Source organism: Ostrea edulis, chromosome 5, assembly GCF_947568905.1.
Source record: "Ostrea edulis chromosome 5, xbOstEdul1.1, whole genome shotgun sequence".
Lineage (NCBI taxonomy): Eukaryota > Metazoa > Mollusca > Bivalvia > Ostreida > Ostreidae > Ostrea > Ostrea edulis.
The window spans coordinates 44,605,092-44,627,932 of NC_079168.1; the positions used below are offsets into that span (position 1 = coordinate 44,605,092).

The following is a 22,841-nucleotide window of genomic DNA, read 5'->3' on the forward strand; positions in this document are numbered from 1 at the left end:
GAGTGATCAGAAAAGCTCACTTGAACTTCTTTCAGCCTTAATTTCCTTTTTAGGAAACCTTAAGTGTCCTATTATTGTGATTGGTAGTTGTCCATTATAGTTCATCATGCATTACCATTCGAACATTATGCGTCTCTGAAAATCGGCTTCCAAAATCAAAGCATGGTAAAAAATCTCTGGGAAACAAAAATAGACGAAGTTCATACAACCATGAAACAAAGTCGTACAATTTTTGTTAGAAAAGGTTAACTGTAACAAAAAGTGAAACTTGGTCTGTATTTACTCATTAGGTAACCACATATCAAATTTCAGATTCCTAAGTTACAGCAAAGTGGAAAAAAGTCTGGAAAACTATTTTCAGCACAAAGTCCCTTATATCTTGAAAAATCACTCATCTGTGACAAAACTTAAACTAGATCTGTAAGCATACAGTACTAAGTAAACCACATGCTAAATTTCAGCTTCCTAAATCAAAGCATGATAAAACATGGGCAGAAAACCGAGTGGGACAGACTGACTGACAGACAGATGAACAGGAATTCTTTAGGCCCCATCAGTCTCACCGGTAGGGGACTAATAACATTCAAAAATTCTGTTACCCATGAAAAATCATTCAGAGGCTGAAGCATCTGGATATCTGAAGCCTTTGATAAACAGAAATGTTAAAATTCTAAAGTTACTTGCCTTGACAAAATAAAAAAGGCCTGTAATGATAACAAACACCTTTCCAACAGCTGTGTGCCAACTTCCAGATTCCCCCAGTTCTCTGGATCAAATCCATGGGGAAGTTCATTTAAGTTCCCAAATCCTTTTTCTTGTACATATGTGAATGCAACCTACAGTTCAAAGACAGTAAAGTCAGAAAAAGAAATACTTATTACAATATGTTTTGTTACAATGTTAACATTTCTAAATTATGTAATATTTTCAATAGTTCAGCATGGGATCCATAAGACCCATTTTCAACCAAAAGTATAGTGACCTGTTCGAAAACAAATCTACCATTAACTGGTCTGGAAAATATTTACACATATTTTAAGATGGGCTAAACTTTTGACCCATTATGTACAATATAACATTTAATATCAGCAAAATGAAATGTATTGAATTTAATTCCCCATTGAAAATTTTCACTAAAAAGATTAAAACAAACAAGATGGGTGTTTTAACTTGTTTTTGGCACAACATTTAATAGATTTGTCTTTATTATCCCATATCACACAATTATTAAACTAATTAATATAAAAATTTAATGATCTAAAAAAAACATGACAGCTTTTCAATCCATTGGAAATAGATTTTTGTTTCCAGAATTTTGTTTATATTTTACGTTATTTTATTTCAAACTTATCAGTACTAAGAAATCTATCTGCTGCAAATAGTGTAGCTTTTGAACGAGGGTAAACATCATTGTTGTTCATTATTATTATTATTGATAACTGAAATAAATTTTGTAAAAATTGCTGAGTTTTTACTAATCATTTGTCAATCAAAATGTTCTGCATACTTTGCTTTTCCTACATAATCTCATATTGTTTTAAAGAAGACCAATTCAAGGACATAAATAGCCAGGTTGCTTTAAAATATGTTATCTATCATAGAGACAGCAGTACAAAACATACTGGAAAAATATGTACAAAAGAATACTCATCCACTCGTCCTGGGCGAATTAAAATTGGTTCAGGATGAGTGAATGCCACATAACACACTCCTCCCCAGTGATAAGTAAAATTTTTTGTAACAGCTGAATTTACTTTTATTCGAGAAAAAAAAATTTGAAAATTATTTTTTACACGTTCTGACTAAATTTTTTACACTTTCTGACTAAAAACTCCTTTCTGAGTATGCATGTTGCCGGTATATATATCATAGTAACTACAGCATTAATATGTCAACATTCGGGAGGGTTACAAACATGATAGATAAACCCCATATCCGGATAACTATTTGAATTTTTTTTATCGTGTTTAACTTCAAAAGCAAGGTAAATAAAGAATTAGTTGATGTTTGTATATAATTTTGTAGGTACTTTTAATTCTACAAAGAGTTATAAAGTCTTTTACTCATACAATGAATAGCAATTCAGAACACGTCCGGAAAGGGTTTTGCTATTGATGTGTATCACAAAACATCCCTTTCTCAGAAAGTTAGAAAGATGTCGAAGAAGCGAACAATCAGTTTGTTTTTGCTGTTGTTCCAAATTAAGAGTCTGTGATGCTCAAATTTACCGTTATGTGATTCAGACTCGGATAAATGACTCAAACTGTGATTTTATTCAGGACTGAATATATGAATATCTTTAATGATTGAAAATAGAAAATTAAAAAAAAACACATATCAATGCACTGTCTTTCTTTATTTGAATAAAGACAGAAAATATTAAGGGACAAGTAAAACCATTATAAGGAGGAGTGGTCATCGTATCTTATCCCATGGGACAAACAGCGGAGAAATAGTTAAATACACCAGTATGTATCAATATATTGGCATATTGCTACACTTCTCCTCTTCAAAAATTTATTCTTGTGTTCTGGAAACTGTTCTACAATATCTTTTGAGAACTAGTACTTGAAGTAATAAGTTCTTGAACAAATGAATTTTTTTAAAAATTAAATTGTCCTTGAAAATTGACAAGTAAGAAAGGGCCCCACAATGAATATTCTGATATAAAATTTTTATGTCCCATTACTACATAAAGACAAAACTAATAAATCTGAAAGTCGAAAGGGGTCTTCCGCTTCCTAATCTGAACACTACCTTTCAATTCTATGAAAATATTCTCAAGTTACCTCAAATCATTTTACAATACAGTGGAACCTCATTTTTACATTCCCTGTTTATTACGCTAGACCACATATTATGTTGGAATTTTAAAGCAGTGTCAAAACCATTTCTTCACAAACCTATATCACTGGTATTAAACTGATGTACGTAACTGCAGTTACATACATCCCAAGATGGCGGAAGAAGAAACGGGTGATTTTTCAATTTAGATTATATCTTATCCTATCAACTATTCAGTGATATTAATTAGTCAAGTTTGTGTATTTCTTTACGCTTTATCGTTCAGAATGGTAAAATCCGTTTGTTTCTCCTGAATGAACGAGTTAAACTCCTGTGTAAAAACACACGTGATGTACGTAACTCATTAAAATATTTTTGGTTGATGTACGTAATTTTCCTATATGATGTACGTAACTGTGCAATTCGCTCGTAGTTCGACAAACCCTAAAGCTTGCTTTCTAAGCAGCTAAACAAGCAGAGAAGTAATGCACATACTTTGTGACAGTGAAAGAATGCCATTAGCGATAAAAAAAAACCTCATTCCATAACCTCTTGAGATATTTGATACGAACAGATGCTGCACACAGGGAAAAGGGGTGTGTGTGTGTGTTATTACTCCAAATTTTTACCATTTCAAAAAGACTATGCCTATTCTTGGGAGGACAAATTTTGAATTTTGGTGTCTTTTGGATGTCCAATAAAATCGTAGTATTTCTATCGGGGGAAGGGGGGGGGGGGGTAGGTAAAATGGATGTTTTCAGGTTGGTTTTCTTGGTTTGGTATTTTGAAGGGATTGAATATCTAAAAGAGAAATTTACATCATTATCATTAACTTGTATGAATGTTTCACAAGCTTAGAAGATCTTGATTTTAAGATGTTTTATTTTTTTCAGGTTATGTAGATTTTCAGTAATTCTTCATTATTATTTTTGGGCGGGGGTGGGGGGTGGTGGTAAAAATGTGCATAGATATTTGGGGGATGTTTTTACCAGATATTTCTTTAGGATACGTTGACAAACATGATTTGTTTGGTATTCTTTTGCTGCAATACTACGTAGACTCAATTACTCTTATGTATCTTATTTACGTCTGTTTATTTATATTTTCTCCAAATATTTTTATTGTATGTAAATGCTTTTATAATTATTCTTTGTCTTTTCGTGTACATTCTTATCACGTTTATATTTGCTAATATTATGTTTTTTTTTTTTTACTTAGTTATTGTACTTTCAACTTTTAAAGTTGCCAATGAATAAATATCTATCTACTCTGCTGGAATTAACTCTCCTGGAAAATTTTCATGTGATCTTCAGAGCTCCAGAGTCTGTTTTATCCGAGTACAATTAATACCAATTAATTACCTTCAATATATTATTTTAATACCATTTCACGCGTTCTCGTCTGCATGTACATGATATACATAAGTGTTGTAACACTTCGAAATTTTCATATTTCTTCATATAAAATTACATTTTTTCAACAACAAAAAATTCTGTTGAAAGCCATTTTCATCCGATTTTTGTGAAAATTCTCATTGTGAAATTCAGAAATATATCTAATTTCACTGTTTAATGTTGAAATATTTTTATTACTAAGGCTATGCCAATTTAATTTTTGATTGTTTGGATTTTTTATGGCAAAAAATGGGTGAGCAAGCAAATTTTTTCATTTTTATTTTTTATTCAAGCTGAAATTTAAAACTAAATACATATTATCATATATTAGTAATTATCTATTATGTAAGCACAAGATTTGATGGCATGTTGGTAGCATTATTTAACATGTGATTTTTATTGATGAAGGTATTCTATCGGGCTTTTTGAATGAACAAATGAATGAAAGTTTAATGGAAATCTTTTGAGTTACGTACATCTTTTATGTGCAAATCGGAAAGTTACGTACTTCATATTGTGAAAGTTACATACATCAATCTACGTATTTCAAATACCGATTGCAGCAAATTCAGGACAGTATAATGAAGACTTTGGGTACAGTTGTGAACTATTGATATAAATAGACATCCTCTTTCGTGAAGTGTATTTCACTTTGCTTTCTAAAAGACAAAAACATCGCTATTCTAATTTACCTGTTTCTTCTTCCGCCATCTTGGGATGTACATAACTGCAGTTACGTACATCAGTTTCATACCAGTGCTATATGGCCCTTATTTACAAAATATCTCGACTAAGATCAAATTTACAAACACTGTAATTTTTCTTATTTTTCATTTCTTGTAGATTTTCTTAATCAATACGTAAAGTACATCCATGGTTTATAAAACTTGAATACATACTTATGACCTTGTGATCGGTATTTGATTATCAGACAGAATTATTTTTTTCAGCTTAGTCGTAAGATGTTTTGTGTTATTACATTGTCCCAAGAGAGCTGACAGAGAAAGATCGTAGAGAATGGAAGCTCTCTACTGACGACCCTCAAGACCGGAAAGAATGGAGATCTGAGGTGAGATCTGCCATGCGTGCAGCTAGCCAGATACCTGGAAGGGGGCCCACTAGTGTGGACACTACCCGTAATTCTGCATGGAAATAAAAAGGAACCGACAACAACCAACAAGATGCTGCGACTCGGTATTACATTGTAAAAATTCTGACAAAAATGTAATAAACCCATAATTACACTATATGTATTCAATAGTGATTCTCAAAATAATCAGCCATTTACATCTTGACTGCCCCAGGCAGTCTGCCTGTAAATTTTCTAATCTGTTTGGGGATCAGGGATGCTTGACTGATCATCTTATATATGGTATATGTCCTGAGTGGTCTTAACCTTTCCAAAATGGCCTTGAGAGACCTTAGTCTAAAAGATCAATAACTGTTGAAATATTGTTGAAATGAAGTTTTTTCCACAGATAAGGTATATGTTCTGAGTGACCTTGACCTTTACAAAATGACCTTGAGTAACCTTTGTCTGAAAGCCATTTGCCTATTACTTATTTGTGTGATATATGATCAATACCTGTTCAAAAACTGTCGCAATAAAGAACATCTCACTTATATAAGGTGTATGTTGAGTGACCTTGACCTTTCCAAAATGACCTTGGTCCAAAAGTCCCTGTCTCAAGGAATATTTGTGATCAATTATGATCAATTTTTTATGGAAGGTTTAGGAGATAGGAACTATTATATAATCAAAGGACCTGAGAGTCTCGCACTTCATTGTCAACTGGAGTAGGTAATCTTCAAGGAGCAAGATAGTAGTAATTAATGATGAAGAACATCATGTATGTATGTGTGCGTGTGTGCACGCTTCTTTTACCAGGATTTACTGTGCTGACTCTTAGTGTATATTTCTAGAGTTTATTCAGCAACTAGACATAAAAAGCTACTATCAAAACAAAAAAGAAAACCAAGAAATGTTTGTCAAACATATATCCCCCATGGTGCAAAATTGAAAAGGGTTATACATATGAATCATTTAACTGATAATAGTGCCAAGTCAATTCAAGATATTGAGTGGACAATATCTTATGTCCAGAGTGGACTGAGCATGTGACCTAAAAATAAATAGGGGTCATCTACTCCTTAGGATGTACCAGTGTATCAAGTTTGGTGTCAATCATGTAACTTATTCTTGAAATATAGGAGACAACATATTACTATGTCTAGTTTGACCCTTGACCTTTGACCAAGTGAACCTATAATTAATAGGGGTCATATACTCCTTAGGATTTACTAGCATACCAAGATTGATGTATGTCAAGCAAAGGGTTCTCAAGATATTGAGCACACAGTATACTCCTATGTACAGTTTGACCCTTGAACTTGGACCATGAGACCTCAAAATCAATAGGGATAATCCACTCCTTATGATGTACCAGTGTTCCAAGTTTAATGTCTGTCAAGCAAAGGGTTCTCAAGGTATTGAGTGGACAGTATATTCCTATGTCCAATTTGGCCCTTGACCTTTAACCATGTGAACTCAAAATCAATAGGAGTCATCTACTCTTAAGGATGTGCCAGTGTTCCAAGTCTGATGTCTGTTGAGCAAAGGGTCTTTAAGATATTGAATGAAGTATATTCTTATGTCCAGAGTGGATTGACCCTTGACCTTTTGACCTGAAATCACTTAGGGTCCTCTTCAACTAATAACCAATCAACACATATGGAATATCATTAATATCAAGTGAATGATTCTCAAGATATTGAGCGAACATGTGGTCAACCGATCGACAAGTGCAAGTAATCCCCCCTCCTTTCTTCTTTGAAAGGGGCATAAGTAAATTGTTCACAGAATCTCAAATATAGTCACACGAATTTAGAAATATGACTAAATTGGTTTCCGTACTTCGGAAAACGTAGATACTGACATTCTCTAACCAGAGGGCGTGTTACCCCAAGCTTCATAGTGCGAGTAGCACGTGGAACTCTGGGTAGAGAATGAAATACTGTTACAATGACATTAATGGGCTTCCATACTTTTACCCTTAAAAAATACAATCGGAATAATACATAATTATATTTATTACACCCATATTTAACTCAATATAATACACATATTGCTTACATCCTGTAATCAATTATCATGAAACACTCAATTAAAATTCATCGTTGTGCAATTTTTAAAAGAAACTGTCATGATATTACGATACCGTGACAAGCACTTGATTATGTCAGATCTTTCTCTCTGCACGGCTTTCTGCACGATTTCCATGGGTCTGGGAATATGCAATTACTTTTAACTTTCCATTTGCAGTAAACGACTGATGTACTTTACCCATCTAAATACGGCAAAATTTCAGAGTGTTATGTTCGAGTTCTTCATATAGTACCGATCGATCAAATTATTGGCTTTGATAATTATGATGTTTATAATTACCAATGAGGCCGTTATATTGCACCTTGGTACAGCATTTGTTGCAGCTATTACAATACATTGAACACTTGTTCGATAAATTTTGAAGTTTAAACAAAAAAATTATCGAGTCTGTTAAAACTTTATTGCTACAAAATCTTGTGCTTTACTGAAATTAACATTATTCGGAGAAGATTACCACTCCGTAGTATGTATATAAGGACAGGAATGCCGCTTCGTCAGAATTGTACACACGAACTGTGAGATTTACAAACTGGACGTGTGTTCTCTGTCTCACCGTAGTAGATTCCCGCAGAAATGGTCACATGATTTAGGCTTTTACACACTTTCGAATAGGCCTCGACAGGAAGTATAAATCAGTTGTAACAGACCCATATTCACCATGCTTTATCAACCTCAGGAAATTAACCGAGATATTTACTTTCTTTACTATAAATTATTTACTTACACTATTTGTTTCATGTTTACCGATGAACCTATTATTTGTAATTGATATATTTATACACGTCACAAGTCAATAAACATGTACAATTGCCTGTGACACTTTCAAATTTGCTTACATCATGTATTCATGTGCATTATATATAGTTTCTTTAAACATATTGAGGAGACTCATTTAAATTACATTGATATAAAAATTTCAACATATGATATGTGTTCAAAACAATGAAGCTGTTCAAAAAAAAGAAATCAAATTTTTGAAGATCCACATGCTAGGCCCTGACATGGAACCCACAGGATAAGAGAAAGAAAGAATCAGAACTAACAATGAAAAGGTGTGAAAAATAGTTGTATGCACTATAGACTAAAACTGTGAGTCTCATATTGAAACTATGAGTCTCATATTGAAAATGTGAGTCTTATATTGAAAACGTGAGTCTTATATTGAAACTGTGAGTCTCATATTGAAACCGTGAGTCTCATATTGAAACAAAGACATGAGTTTGAATTTGATTTACCTTATTGTCATATACATTTGTGCCGTCCAAAATAATACGGTGCTGGTCAAACAATGCCTTTGAAGCATCTGCAATGTTGTGAAATATCTGAAATACATACAATAATATATATATATATATATATACATACATACACACACAGAGAAAGGAAAGAGAGAGAGAGATATGCAACCTTTCTAATGTCAAATTCACACCATGTGGTATTAACAAGTATATGAATTATAAATGTTACCTCATATTTACAAAAGGTTTAGTTTAACAGCAAGACTAATTGCATAAGCAATACATGTCTCCTATCAGTGTCCCCATTAATTGACGGATGTAATTCAAGAGAATGAACCTTTAATATTGTTTGACCTTGAACTGTGACCTAAAATATTGGTACTAAGTCACCATGTTTACCAGTGTCGAATTAGTTTGATGTTTCGTTGTTCATTCCGTTCATACAGTTGACACATGCAGGGATGAAATAGTCTTATTCAGAAGTCTATCACTTTTTAAAATTCAATTCATAAACATGTAGCATATATTTTGAATTCCTAAATGTCACACAGTAAATTCGGGTTTGATAACTATAATCATAATAAACAAGAAATTTCGGAACTCCGTCATCGTGAAATGTAATGCTTGCCTAATTTCGCATTAGTTAAAAATGCATCAAATCTGGGTCACCGTTTTTGTAAAATATATGTGGGGAAAATAGCAGTGTATATAAGCAACACAAAACAACAAACGTCAAGATTAATATCCGCATTTCAATTAAAAGGACTTCTGAACTCTGTTCGTAATACTACTTACTAACAACTGTTTGAAGGCCAATTTCGAATACCTGTAATTTCAGTCGGATTGCAAGAATGCGGTAAATTGAGTACTGCCAACTGATTAGACTTCGCTTACTGACCACAGAAAAAATATGTGATAAATTAACAGATTTAATATATATTTTAATTGTTTTATTTTATATTGTTTAATGTCCCACTGGAGAATCTTTCACTCATATGGAGACATTACCAATGCCGGTGAAGGGCTGCAAAATTTAGGCCAATGCTTGGTGCTTACGGCCTTAGAGCAGGGGGGTATCTTTATCGTCCCACACTTGCTGTGACACAGGGCCTCAGTTTTTGCGGTCTCATTCGAAGGACCATCCCATTTAGTCACGTCTTAGGACAACCAAGGGGTACTGAGGACCTATTCTAACCCGGATCCCCACGGATTTATTTTCAATATGTTGTTCCTTTTGCGATTGACGATCTTTAAATATTAAATTAATGAAGTGATTTTTTACACAATCAGTGACAGAGTTTTGTCCACTGCCTCTATTCTACTTTTATAGCCTTTCTATCAGAACGATCCTGATAAATATAAAAACTAAAAATATAAAAATGAATTTCTTTCAAAACTGTCGATCAAATAATACATAATTTGAACTTTATCTCTAGATTGTCGGTCTGAAACCACGCTGCAAGTTTCAAATGAATCTACACAAGCATAACAGAAAAAGTCTGAAAAACCAATGAGACAGACGGACTGACAGAGGGACGGACAGACAGACTATATGCTCCCCCGAAAAATTAAAAACTTGATTATACCGAATATGAAGTGAAAAAATACAACCCCGAAACATGGTGTCAAATAAGGGACAGCCATGGGCTGAGTGATTACTATTGTCTTCCAATATGAAACTCCATGCTCTATAAAACTGCTTTAATAAAATAAAGATTTCCTCATAGCTACCTTGTTGCCAGAGCCTTTAGAGTTCAAATATTCTCTCAGATCTCCACCTTCTAGCAGGTTTTTGGAGAAGTTATATGCCCTTGATGAAGAGATGCAGGATACTGATGTTATTTTTTCCCCTTTCATATGGCAATACACCACCACTGACCCTGGTTTAAGATCCTCCACAGCATTTCGAGAACAATCTGCATCATTCACCTCGGTGAATTCTACAAGAAGTTTACAATGCAATTCAACTAGAAATGATTCTATATCAATAACTTACAGCCTGTATGATAATGTGTAATACTATATCAATAACTTACAGGCTGTATGATAATGTGTAATTCTATATCAATAACTTACAGCCTGTATGATAATGTGTAATTTTATATGAGTAATTTACAGCCTGTATGATAATGTGTAATTCTATATGAGTAACTTACAGCCTGTATGATAATGTGTAATTCTATATGAATAATTTACAGCCTGTATGATAATGTGTAATTCTATATCAATAACTTACAGCCTGTATGATAATGTGTGATTCTATATCAATAACTTACAGTCTGTATGATAATGTGTTATTCTATATCAATAACTTACAGCCTGTATGATAATGTGTAATTCTATATCAATAACTTACAGCCTGTATGATAATGTGTAATTCTATATGAGTAACTTACAGCCTGTATGATAATGTGTAATTCTATATCAATAATATACAGCCTGTATGATGATGTGTAATTCTATATCAATAACTTACAGCCTGTATGATAATGTGTGATTCTATATCAATAACTTACAGTCTGTATGATAATGTGTTATTCTATATCAATAACTTACAGCCTGTATGATAATGTGTAATTCTATATCAACAAGAGGCCCAAGGGCCTAGAATCGCTCTTCTGATAAATTGTACAACCCCACCATTTCTATTCTTAGCCTCTTAGTATTCTAAATCTTTAGTTAAATCCTAAGAATTCAAAAAAAGTAGGTCAATGTGACCTACTTTTTGGTTTACACATTTTGAGAACCCAAGAAATATCAACTGACAAAGTTTTATGATTTTAAGCCAATTAGTATCTGAATATTGAAATATAGCTGTCAAATTCCAATCGTAGGTCATGGTGACCTACTTTTTGGTCATCGAACTCCGAACATGCAAGACCCATCAACTGACAAAGTTTGATGACTGTAGGTCAAATAGTATCTGAAATATATAAATATAGCCGTCAAATTCCAAAAGTAGGTCAAGGTGACCTACTTTTTCGTCAACACCCTTCAAACATGCAAGACCCAACAACTGACAACGTTTGATGACTGTAGGTCAAATAGTATCTGAATTATATAAATATAGCCGTCCAATTCCAAAAGTAGGTCAAGGTGACCTACTTTTTGGTCAACACCCTTTGAACATGCAAGACGCATCAACTGACAAAGTTTGATGACTGTAGGTCAAATAGTATCTGAAATATATAAATATAGGTGTCCAATTCCAAAAGTAGGTCAAGTTGACCTACTTTTTGGTCGAAACCCTTCGAACATGCAAGACCCATCAACTGACAAAGTTTGATGACTGTAGGTCAAATAGTATCTGAATATATAAATATAGCCGTCAAATTCCAAAAGTAGGTCAAGGTGACCTACTTTTTGGTCGACACACTCCGTTGACTCAAGATGCATCAACTGTCAAAGTTTGATGATTGTAGGTCAAATAGTGTCTGAAATATAGTAATTTAGCTGTCAAATACCAAAAGTAGGTCACGGTGACCTACTTTTGGTTGACACAAACCGAAGACGAAGACGCATCAACTGACAAAGTTTGATGATCCTAGGTTTTACAGTGCCCAAAATATGCATCTAAAATTGAAAATGTGAAATTTGAATATCTGCAAAATTCAAAAAGTAGGTCACTGTGACCTACTTTTTTATAAATATGTTTCAAGGCCTCAAGATGCATCAACTTACAAGATTTGATGATTCTAAACCTCTCGGTATTTGAAATAACAACTTAAAATATATCTGTAAATGATAAGCCATAAAATTCAGAAAGTAGGTCACGGTGACCTATTTTTCAGTTGACGCATTTCAAGGTCCCATGATCCACCAACTGACAAGTTTTGATGATCATAGGCTTCAAAGTGTCCAAGATATGCATCAAAATTAATTTTAAAATAAATACCTGCAAAATTCAAAAAGTAGGTCACCGTGACCTACTTTTGAGACAACTTGACACAAGGTCCTAAGATGCATCAACTGTCAAAATTTGATGATCCTAGTCCTTATAATGGCTAAAATATCTAAGATTTAAGGAATTTAAAAAAATTTAAATTTAGGTCAACTTTGAAGTGACCTTGAGACCACGCCCTTTGCCCCAGGGTAATGCCTTGAACAATTTTTAATCTACAACATATCCTCATCCTTATGTGTAAGTTTGGTGATAATCTGCCCTGTGGTTCTTGAGAAGAAGATTTTTTAGCAACCACTACTTTTGTTTGTATTTTCCTGATTATCTCCCCTTGTTAAAGGGTCACATCCCTTTATTTAGTATATATGAAAGCCCTTGGGCCAATGATACCCTGTACCAAATTTGAAAGAAATTGGCCAAGGGGTTCTTGAGTTATAGCCCTTTTTCTAAAAAGTTTACGCACACCGCACAAATGGCCATAGCATTAGCTCTTTGAGCCTTTGGATCAGAAGAGCTAATAACTTACAGCCTGTATGATAATGTGTAATTCTATATGAATAATTTACAGCCTGTATGATAATGTGTAATTCTATATCAATAACTTACAGCCTGTATAATAATGTGTAATTCTATATCAATAATATACAGCCTGTATGATGATGTGTAATTCTATATCAATAACTTACAGCCTGTATGATAATGTGTAATTCTATATCAATAATTTACAGACTGTATGATAATGTGTAATTCTATATCAATAACTTACAGCCTGTATGATGTGTAATTCTATATCAATAATTTACAGCCTGTATGATAATGTGTAATTCTATATCAATAATTTACAGCCTGTATGATAATGTGTAATTTCTCATTTTAACGGAAGTATCTAAAGTAGTGAAGTCTAACATATATTTTTCAAATTATCAACTGGCTTGAAACACTGTCATTTTTTGAAATGCAAGAAAATCCTACAAGTTTTATTCTCAGACCCAGATCATTGGTGTCACTTTCATTAGTGAACAATTAATCCAATAATGGCCCATGTTTAAATCCGTGTTACAAATACACCAAGAGGACATATCTCAGATGTGACTGCGATACCTTGTGGTTTACTTGTGGTTTGACTAGTAGCACCATCACTACTCTTTATTGCAGCACCTTTGTCCCAGTCTTCAGGAACATCATCTACAACACAAAAGAGAAAATACATTATTTCAGAGGTTAATTCTTTGATTTATGTTGAAATTATTTATTTTCCTGTAGTCATATTCATATTTTCCTGTGTTGAAGAAAAATACTTTGTGAGCTCTAGATTTCTTAATTAGAAAGTTGTCCACATTTTTACATTTGATGACTATGACCTTGACCTATGACCTTTTGAACCAAAAATCAATAGGCCTCTTGTCATGTATCTTATCTCAAATGGTACTCTTTCTAGCGTATGCACACCACTTTTCCAGATACACTTACAGGCAAGTTACTCTACACCCTGCAACCTCAGGACAAGTTAATAAAAATATATTTTGAAGACGTTTCCTACCATCTTGTAAAGCCATTGCCTTTTGTGTTTCATCCACTGGATCCTCCTCTGAAAACAAAGATGTAGGCCCCTCCATGTCTACATCCTCATTCTTCTCTTTCTTTGCTGTGATCTCATCATCTTGATTATCTTTTGACTTCTTTTTACTCTTCTTCTTTTTCTTTTTTTCCATTTCCCCAGAAAGTCCAGGGATTTTAGGCCCATCTACAGCTTTATCATTAAAAAGCAAGCTCTGCCCTAATGATGAAAAAGATGCCATACATACATTATTGTTGGTTAAAGAATACATTGCATAACAAATAATCAACATGTGTTAAGGAGGAATGCTACACCAGAGAAATTTGATATGGATGAAAAGTGAAGGATATGTACAACAATATTTTGAAATTGAAAGCTTTTAAATTTACTTTAATTAATCAAAAAATGCAGTTTAGTAGACAGTAATCTGACAGAAGAGGCCCACAGGCCTTATTGATCACCTGAGAATTAGTTATAAGTATCACTAGTAACAAGGCCTATGAAATCTAGAGAGAAAAAAATTCCTGTTTTGAATACTAATATTCAATAAAAGTACATGTATAAGTTTTAAGAACAAATCTTTCTTTTAAATGCTTTTGAAAGTGCCTATAGTGATGAAAGGCTTTCCACAATATATATGTAACATTAACACAGTAGGACTAATTTGGACTCATCCTAAAGGGTTGCAAAATTCACAAGTTTGTTACATTCTTTTCTGCTTTTCCTAAATATGCATTTAGTTTTTACACACATTTAATAACTGACCATTTTGGCCCCATCCTGATACCAACACCCCTACCCCGGGATCATCAAATTTACAATTTTGGTAAAGGACTACTTGCACTTTCTGAATATCTATTTAGTTTTAATTTAGTATCAATAGCACTAAAGAAGATGTTATTTAAATGTTTTACATATAAATGTGATGTACTAAGTTTCGTCTTGCCCTGGGGTCAGAACCTCTACCCCATGAATTTCAGTAGGGACCTTCCTGCTCTACATGACTATGCATATAGTGTTTCCTCACAGATGTGAGGTTGCAGAGAAGAAATTATTTTGAGAATTGGTAAAGTTTTGGCAGTCCGAAGGCCTTGGGGGTGCAAGAGTCCTGAAATTTAAAATTTATGCCCCCCCCCCCCCCCCCCCCCCAAAGATGCTTCATACCAAATTTGAAATTGGAATGGTAGTTATCAAGAAGTTAAATGTTCAATTGTCAATGCACGACGGACAACAATGGACACTGACCAATTGCAATAAGTCACCTAAGTTACTCAGGAAACCTGAAAATCAATGGGGTTATCTATTAGTGGGGTTATCTATTAGTTATTGCCATCCGGTGTATTTAGTTTGAGGTCTGTAACTGGAAGGGTTCTCGAAATAATGTGAAGACATCTTTCCACAGACCATCTAATTTGTGTAGACCAATATGTTCCCCGTTTAGCCTAAATATAGTAGAGATATATTTTGCAAAAATGAATAACCTCGTACATGTATGTAATCCATCAATATTGAATTAAATATTGATGGAACAACCAGCATTATGCACCCATCTTATTTGGTACAAAATTATATCCAAATTGCAAATGTGCATTTTTTTTACTTTCCCAATTTCCTTTCTGTGCATTTTACTTTTTTGATCTAATTTCATTTGGAAATTTAGATGAGGATCAGCATCCTTGATAAATGTTAGCTTGATAGCTCAAAATTTCCTGATCAAAATAAAGGTTTTAGGTCAAATATGTCACTGTTTCATTTGCAACATGAACACCTGAATGCATTATCTATCCATGTACATGTACAACACAATGTGATACCTAGCACTTAATAACAGATAAGACATACTTGGATATCTTGTATATGCTGCCTTAAAGAAACATGGTCTGATGAAGCCATGTTCATCTCCTGGCGACAGAATCACATTGTTGGCCGATCTAAAGAACTTCAAGCCACCTGTAAAAAGTATTTTGCAATGACAATATTCATCTGCTACAAATCAAACTAAAGGAATCACAATGATCGGAGATTTATGTACTGGAATTTTCCCATCTATTGTAAGATTAATCACTCAAAAGCAAAATAGTAAAAAGAAATGCAAAAAAATTAAGTCTCAGAAAAGTTTTAATCCATTCATTTAAACAAATTGCTGTAATACAATTTAAGACTTGCAACTTTATCCTAATTTGTTTTGTAAAACGGGTCCCTGAATACTAATTGTAAACCCATCCTATCCTAACTGACCATAGTTTTAATAAACATAATTCTACACAACTCATGAATACCTGAAATCTGAAATGATGACACACAAACTACAGAAAGATAGACATAAAGTCATAGAGACAGCAAGACAAATGATACATATATATTATTACTACAGTAATTTGATCTGAAGAGTCAGATCAGGTCGAGTTGACAGGCGTGGATCATCAGATCACACGAGACGCGAAGCGTCGAGTTTGATCTGATGATCCGCGCCTGTCAACGAGACGTGATCCAACTCTCCAGATCAAGTTACTGTAGTAATGATAAATTTATTATATACCCCCTATGCATTTTAAATCCACATTTATATGATACTAAATGTAATCCAAATTATCAAAAATACAGACATACATTGAAATTATGTTTTCTGTGCAGTTCTGTTTGTGACGCGGCCAATATTTTAAGCAAAAAAAAATGTTGCGTTGATGCATTGTGACGTCATCAGTTTCAGAGGATACTGATACAGAATCAGAAAACCACAGTGTGGTGATCCGGAAAACCGGATCACACGCTGTGAAATCCACAGTATCAACAAACGATACATTGATGGGTATATAATAAATATATATTATTACTATAGTAACTTGATCCGAAGAGTCGGATCACGTCGAGTTGACAAGCGCGGATCATCAGATCACACGAGACGTGAAGCGTCGAGTTTGATCTGATGATCCGCGCCTGTCAACGAGACGTGATCCAACTCTTCGGATCAAGTTACTGTAGTAATGATAAATTTATTATATATCCCCTTCTGCATTTTAAATCCACATTTATAAGATGATAAATGTAATCCAAATTATCAAAAACACAGACATACCATGAAATTATGTTTTGTGACGCGGTCAATATTTTCCACAAATAACGTTGCGTTGATGCATTGTGACGTCATCAGTTTCAGAGGATACTGATACGGAATCAGAAAACCACAGTGTGGTGATCTGGAAAACCGGATCACACGCTGTGAAATCGACAGTATCAAAGAACAATACATTGATGGGTATATAATAAAGGGTTTTATCAGAGAGTTCAGCTATGCTATCAATCTATCTTAAAGCTAAAAATTTTTCTTATTGATATTGTATCTACCCACTTTTTGAAATAATTAATTCTTTTTTTTCGAATGAGAATGTTCTGGATATACATGTACTTACTATTTAAAGCCTTTTCAACATCTATCATGATGATGATTTCACAGCTTGTCCTCATTCCTGAAAAAGTGAATACAGTGTTTCAGCAAACAGAATAGTCAATTCATTTTAAAACTCATATTCAACCTTTAAGACATACAGCAATTCTGATGAATACTAATTGCACTATAGTAGCTCTTACCATTCTACCACTCTAGTACCACTTACCACTTATGACACCATTTTCTCCCGGCTCTCCTGCAGCAAAGTGTATGTGATTTCTCTTCATTTTGTTTAAACCCTGAAAGCAATCGCAATACATGTACAAGCACTAGTAAATTAAAAAAATTTTAAACAAGAAGCTCATGGACCAAAATGCTATTAAATCCACAATCACTACTAAGATGCTGCAAAAAAAATCTGGCTAAGTTTGACAATATGTTAGTTTGCCCTTGCCTGACCATATGGGATAAATCTCCCTGATTAAATTATTTTATTTCACACTTCTTCATCACAATTTTTCAATACTGTTTCCATATGGAGTTATGTAGGAATCCATGCCATAATTTCTCAATTTCTAGAGTAATTGTAACTTGTTGAGGAGAAAAAAATATTTTGCCTACCAACCTAGACAGATACTGTAAAGGAGGAAATATTTGTGTGGGATTTATTTTTGCTATATTTGCGATTACATTACAGATTATGTAAATAACAGCATTGCAAAATACCAAAGTCTTTTAAGGTATGACTTCATCTCAACTTATCTCCATTTAATATTCTAGTTTAGTCTATATACTGAATATTCAAAAATCGCTAAAACACATCAAAGATGCGTATGGCCAAGTTACAGTTTGGAAAATTATGCATGGTTGCATTCACGAAGTAAAAACATGCACGTATCTAATATAGTTTATAAGTATGAAGCTTTGAATGGCCACAGTTAAGTATTCAAAAGCAACATGAATCTTGAATGTCATCAGGATTTGAAGTCTGATAAACATGCACAAGCAAGTACATGTTTAAAAGTTAGAAGCAAGTTCAAATCTACAGTATATAGTGAAAAAGAGACCTTGACCTCAGACTTTTTGACCTCAAAATAAATAGGAACCTTCCTCTTTTGGATGTGATCAAAATATGCAAGTCTGACAAAGACGCACCAGGTAGTATGAAAGAGACCGGACAAGCTCAAATCTATGGCATTTAGTGAGTGACCTTGACCTTTTGACCTCAAAATAAATAGGAACCTTCCTCTTTTGGATGTGATCATGTTATGTTAGTCTCATAAAGATGCACCAAAAAGTATTAAAGTTAGAGACCGGACAAGCTAATTGTGGACGCCGCCAGCCTGTCCGCCCGACTGGACACCCATCCTTCGCCAATTCAAAAGCTGAGATTTGCTATGCAACTCGGCTAGAAAATACTTTCTGAACTTTATTATGTCTCCCATTTTGGGAAAATACTGATTTTACGGTGTTTCCTATATTTATTTTATGTGTTCCCCTAGCATAGTATGGGAACAATTATTGGTTTTACTGTTTCTTATTGTTACTAGGGTCAGGGGTTGTAAAGGAAATGTTAGTGATGTACCAGTAAGTTAAAAATGTCTATTGTTTACACATTTAATAACTGACCATTTTGACCACACACTGATACCAAAACCCTTACCCCTGGAATCATCAAATTTACAATTTTGGTAAAGGACTACCTGCTCTTTTTAAATATCTATTTAGTTTCAATTTAGTATCAATAGCACTAAAGAAGATGTTATTTAAGTTTTACACATAAACACTATATAGTAAATTTGGCCCAACCATGAGGTCAGAATCCCTACCCCGGGGGTCATGAAATTTACAATTTTGGTAGAAGCTTCCTTGCTCATCATTACTATATACTCACTTTCTCTGCTAGATGCCCAGGAGTAAAAAAGTTTTTTAAAAAGAAATACATACATTTTACAGTTTTTGCCCCAAAATTAAGGCCCCTCAGGGTGTGTGTGTGTGTGGTGGTGGGGGGGGGGGTGTCATGTGTCATGAAATATACAATTTCCGGTCTCCTTCACCTACAGATGCTATATATCAAATTTGGTCAAGATTAGCCCAGTAGTTTCTGGGAAGAAGTTGTTAACGGACGATGGACAAAGGCCAATAGCAATAGGTCACCTGAGTCACTCAGGTGACCTAAAAACCTAGAGTTACTTGGTTGGGAGCAATGTGGATGTTATGGCCATAGGATAAATTTGAAGGTCAAACATTCTTTACACTTCCCAGGTCTTAGCAAAATGCAGAAAATTAGTTGGTCATATCCATAGGTCTACCAGTACATGGAGAAGTAATAGTCTGTATTTAGCCATAAAAAGGAATTCATCGGTCATAAGCTTATTGCAGATGTCCCCACAAAATGGAATAGTTCATTGGACATGTTAGAATGCATTGTTGAACAAATGCCTGCTATCATGGCTGTTGCTAGTGACACAAATCTCAGTAAATCTGCCTCTGAGAGTGATTAAGTTTTGATGATCAGTCTGTCTTGGAAAATTAATAGTAAAGCTACTGTAATACTTTGTGTAGAAAACTGCCAAACCATGAATAAGGTCCTTATAATCTTAGCAAAAATCAAGATGACCCCTCAACAAGAAATGATTCAGAAACATGTATGCCCCCCTGTGGTGCAAATTGAAAAGGGTTATACACATGTATCATTTAATTGATAACACTGCCAAAATGAATTAATTCAAGACATTGTGCAGACATTATCAGGAATTCCTATATCCAGAGTGAATTGACCCTAGACCTTTGACCATGTGGCCTCAAAATCAATAGGGGTAATCTACTCCTTAAGATCTCACAGTGTACCAAGTTTGGTGTCAATCGAGCAAATGATTCTCAAAATATAGAAGAGACAATATATCACTATGTCCAGTTCAACCCTTGACCTTTTACCATGTGAACCCAAGTCAGTAGGGTTTATCAACTCCTTTTGATGTACCAGTGTAACAAGTTTTATGTCTGTCAAGAAAAGGGTTCTTAAGATACTGAGTGGACAATATCTTCCTATGTCCAGAGTGGATTGACCCTTGACCATAAAATGAAAGGGGTCATATATTCCATAAAATGTATCAGCGTACCAACTTTGATGTCTGTCAAACAAAGGGTTCTGATTCTCAAATATAGAGGAGACAATATATTACTTTGTCCATTTTGACCTTTGACCATGTGAACCCAAAATCAATAGGGTTCAATAGGATTCATTTACTCCTTATGATGTACCAGTGTATTAAGTTTAATGACTGTCAAGGAAAGGGTTCTCAAGATATTGAGCAGACAATATCTTTCTATGTCCAGAGTAGATTGACCTTTGATCATGTGACCTTAAAGTCAATAGGGATCATCTACTCCTGTACCAATGTAAAAAGTTTGATGTCTGTCAAGCAAAGGTTCTCAAGATATTGAGCAGACAAGACTTGGTCTACAGACCAACCGACAGGTGCAAAACAATATGCCCCCTCTTTTTCAAAGGGAGACATAAAAATTTAGTACAACTCCTGTTATTAAGAGGGTAGAAAAGATAGAAGAAGAGTTATTTAAAAGGACCAAGTCTGATAAGGATATCCCACTCCTCACAGTAATGCTAAGTCCAGATACGAAAAGTTTGACCTTTTTAAAAGATGCAGAGAGAAATGCTGTACATCAGCATCAGTTGAGATCGAGTCAATTACCCAAACAATGGTCGAACCTTTAATTTCCAGATTTGACTCAACCTTCGATCTCTCAAACTCTCGAAGTTTTATCAAGGTCTCTTGAACTTCAAGTTATCATGAGTCACCTATAAACTTTTGCATATCAATTTTACAATATTGTGGCCCCACATTTGCCCCTACAACCATGATTTGAACACATTTGAATCGACCCACCCACCATAAGAAACTTTTAAACATGGTTCAGTCATTTGATAGATGAAGATTCTTCAGTGATCCCAAATTATTGCTTACTCTGAAAGGAGGCACTGTTTTTCATGGAACCCCCCCCCCCCCCCCCCCCCCCCCCCCACTTTAAATCCCCTTTATATCCAAGAATGCTTTATGTCACTTACGGCTGGAAAATGCTAATTGATTCAGGAAAAAAGTCACACATATCTAGAAAACCTCTCAGAAGAGTTCAAACTGACGGAAAAGGTGATTCCAGTATACCCCCCCCCCCCCCCGACTTTGTTTGCAGGGGGTATAATACAATATTCTTGGTAAAGTTTTAACAAAGAACACTTCTATGGTTAACATCACTGGTCAGCTTGAAATGAAATCAAATTCTAACTAAAACTAATGTTTTGACATTAATATCAGCAGTATAGGTCACAGAAATAAATACCTGTTCCTTGATAATATCCCATGAACTGCTGTAAGTTCCATGTATGACTTCTGGGGCCTCTTTTGCATCTGTGATGGGAGTCATCTCCAGCCCATCTACCTGAACAAAATGAGACACAATACATTAAAAAACATTCATAAAAATTTTAAGTCATCTACCATAGTCACTGTTTTGGGGAGTAAAATTCTGACTTCTACGTGCATACTACTGAAAGTTTTTCTTGATGTACAACTTTCGACATTTGACAGTACTTTTAATGTATTAATCATAATGACAGTTTAATGAACAAGAGGCCCATGGGCCACATCGCTCACCTGAGTCACCTCGGTCCATATCAGAAGATTTTCCATATCTATTTGCATGTAAAACCGTAGTCCCTATTATGGCCCCAAACCTTCCCCTGGAGGCCATGGTTTTTGTAAACTTGAATCTACACTATGTCAGAAAGCTTTCATGTAAATGTGAACTTCTTTCGTCCAATGGTTCTTGAGAAGAAGATTTTTAAAGATTTTCCCTATATATTTGTATGTAAAACTTTGATCCCCTATTGTGGCCCCATCCTACCCCCCGGAGGAGGGGGGGGGGGGGGCATGATTTTAACAAACCTGAATCTGCACTATATCAGAAAGCTTTCATATAAATCTCAGGTTTTCTGGCTTAGTGGTTCTGGGAAGAAGATTTTTAAAGATTTTTCCTATATATTTGTATGTAAAACTTTGACCCCCTATTGTGGCCCCATCCGACTCCCGGGGGCCATGATCTTAACAATTTATAATCTGCACTATATCAGGAAGCTTTCATATAAACCTCAGCTTTTCTGGCTCAGTGGTTCTTGAGAAGAAGATTTTAAAAGATTTTTCCTATAAATTTGTATGTAAAACTTTGAGGCCCCCCTTGAGGCCCCATCCAATCCCCGGGGTCCATGATTTTAACAAACTTGAATCTGCACTATATATATATATAAAAAAAAAAAAAAAAAACCCGAAAAAAAAAAAAAAAATTTTTTTTTTGACCTTTTGACCCCCTATTGTGGCCCCATCCGATCCCCGGGGG

General features: G+C 34.4%; 1 protein-coding gene across 3 annotated transcripts in view; it reads right to left on the minus strand.

The window, feature by feature from the left end:
• The window catches only part of LOC125649502 (uncharacterized), a 60,517-nt gene that overhangs the window by 5,751 nt on the left and 31,925 nt on the right, over positions 1-22,841 (minus strand). For all 3 annotated transcript variants that reach the window (XM_056164572.1, XM_056164571.1, XM_056164573.1), the window contains 9 exons: positions 21,789-21,887; positions 17,656-17,728; positions 17,452-17,508; positions 15,884-15,991; positions 14,024-14,260; positions 13,585-13,668; positions 10,314-10,522; positions 8,580-8,666; positions 685-836 (listed from right to left, as the gene is read on the minus strand). In XM_056164572.1, coding sequence (XP_056020547.1) covers positions 685-836; positions 8,580-8,666; positions 10,314-10,522; positions 13,585-13,668; positions 14,024-14,260; positions 15,884-15,991; positions 17,452-17,508; positions 17,656-17,728; positions 21,789-21,887 — 1,106 coding nt within the window. The remainder of the gene's footprint in view (positions 1-684; positions 837-8,579; positions 8,667-10,313; positions 10,523-13,584; positions 13,669-14,023; positions 14,261-15,883; positions 15,992-17,451; positions 17,509-17,655; positions 17,729-21,788; positions 21,888-22,841) is intronic.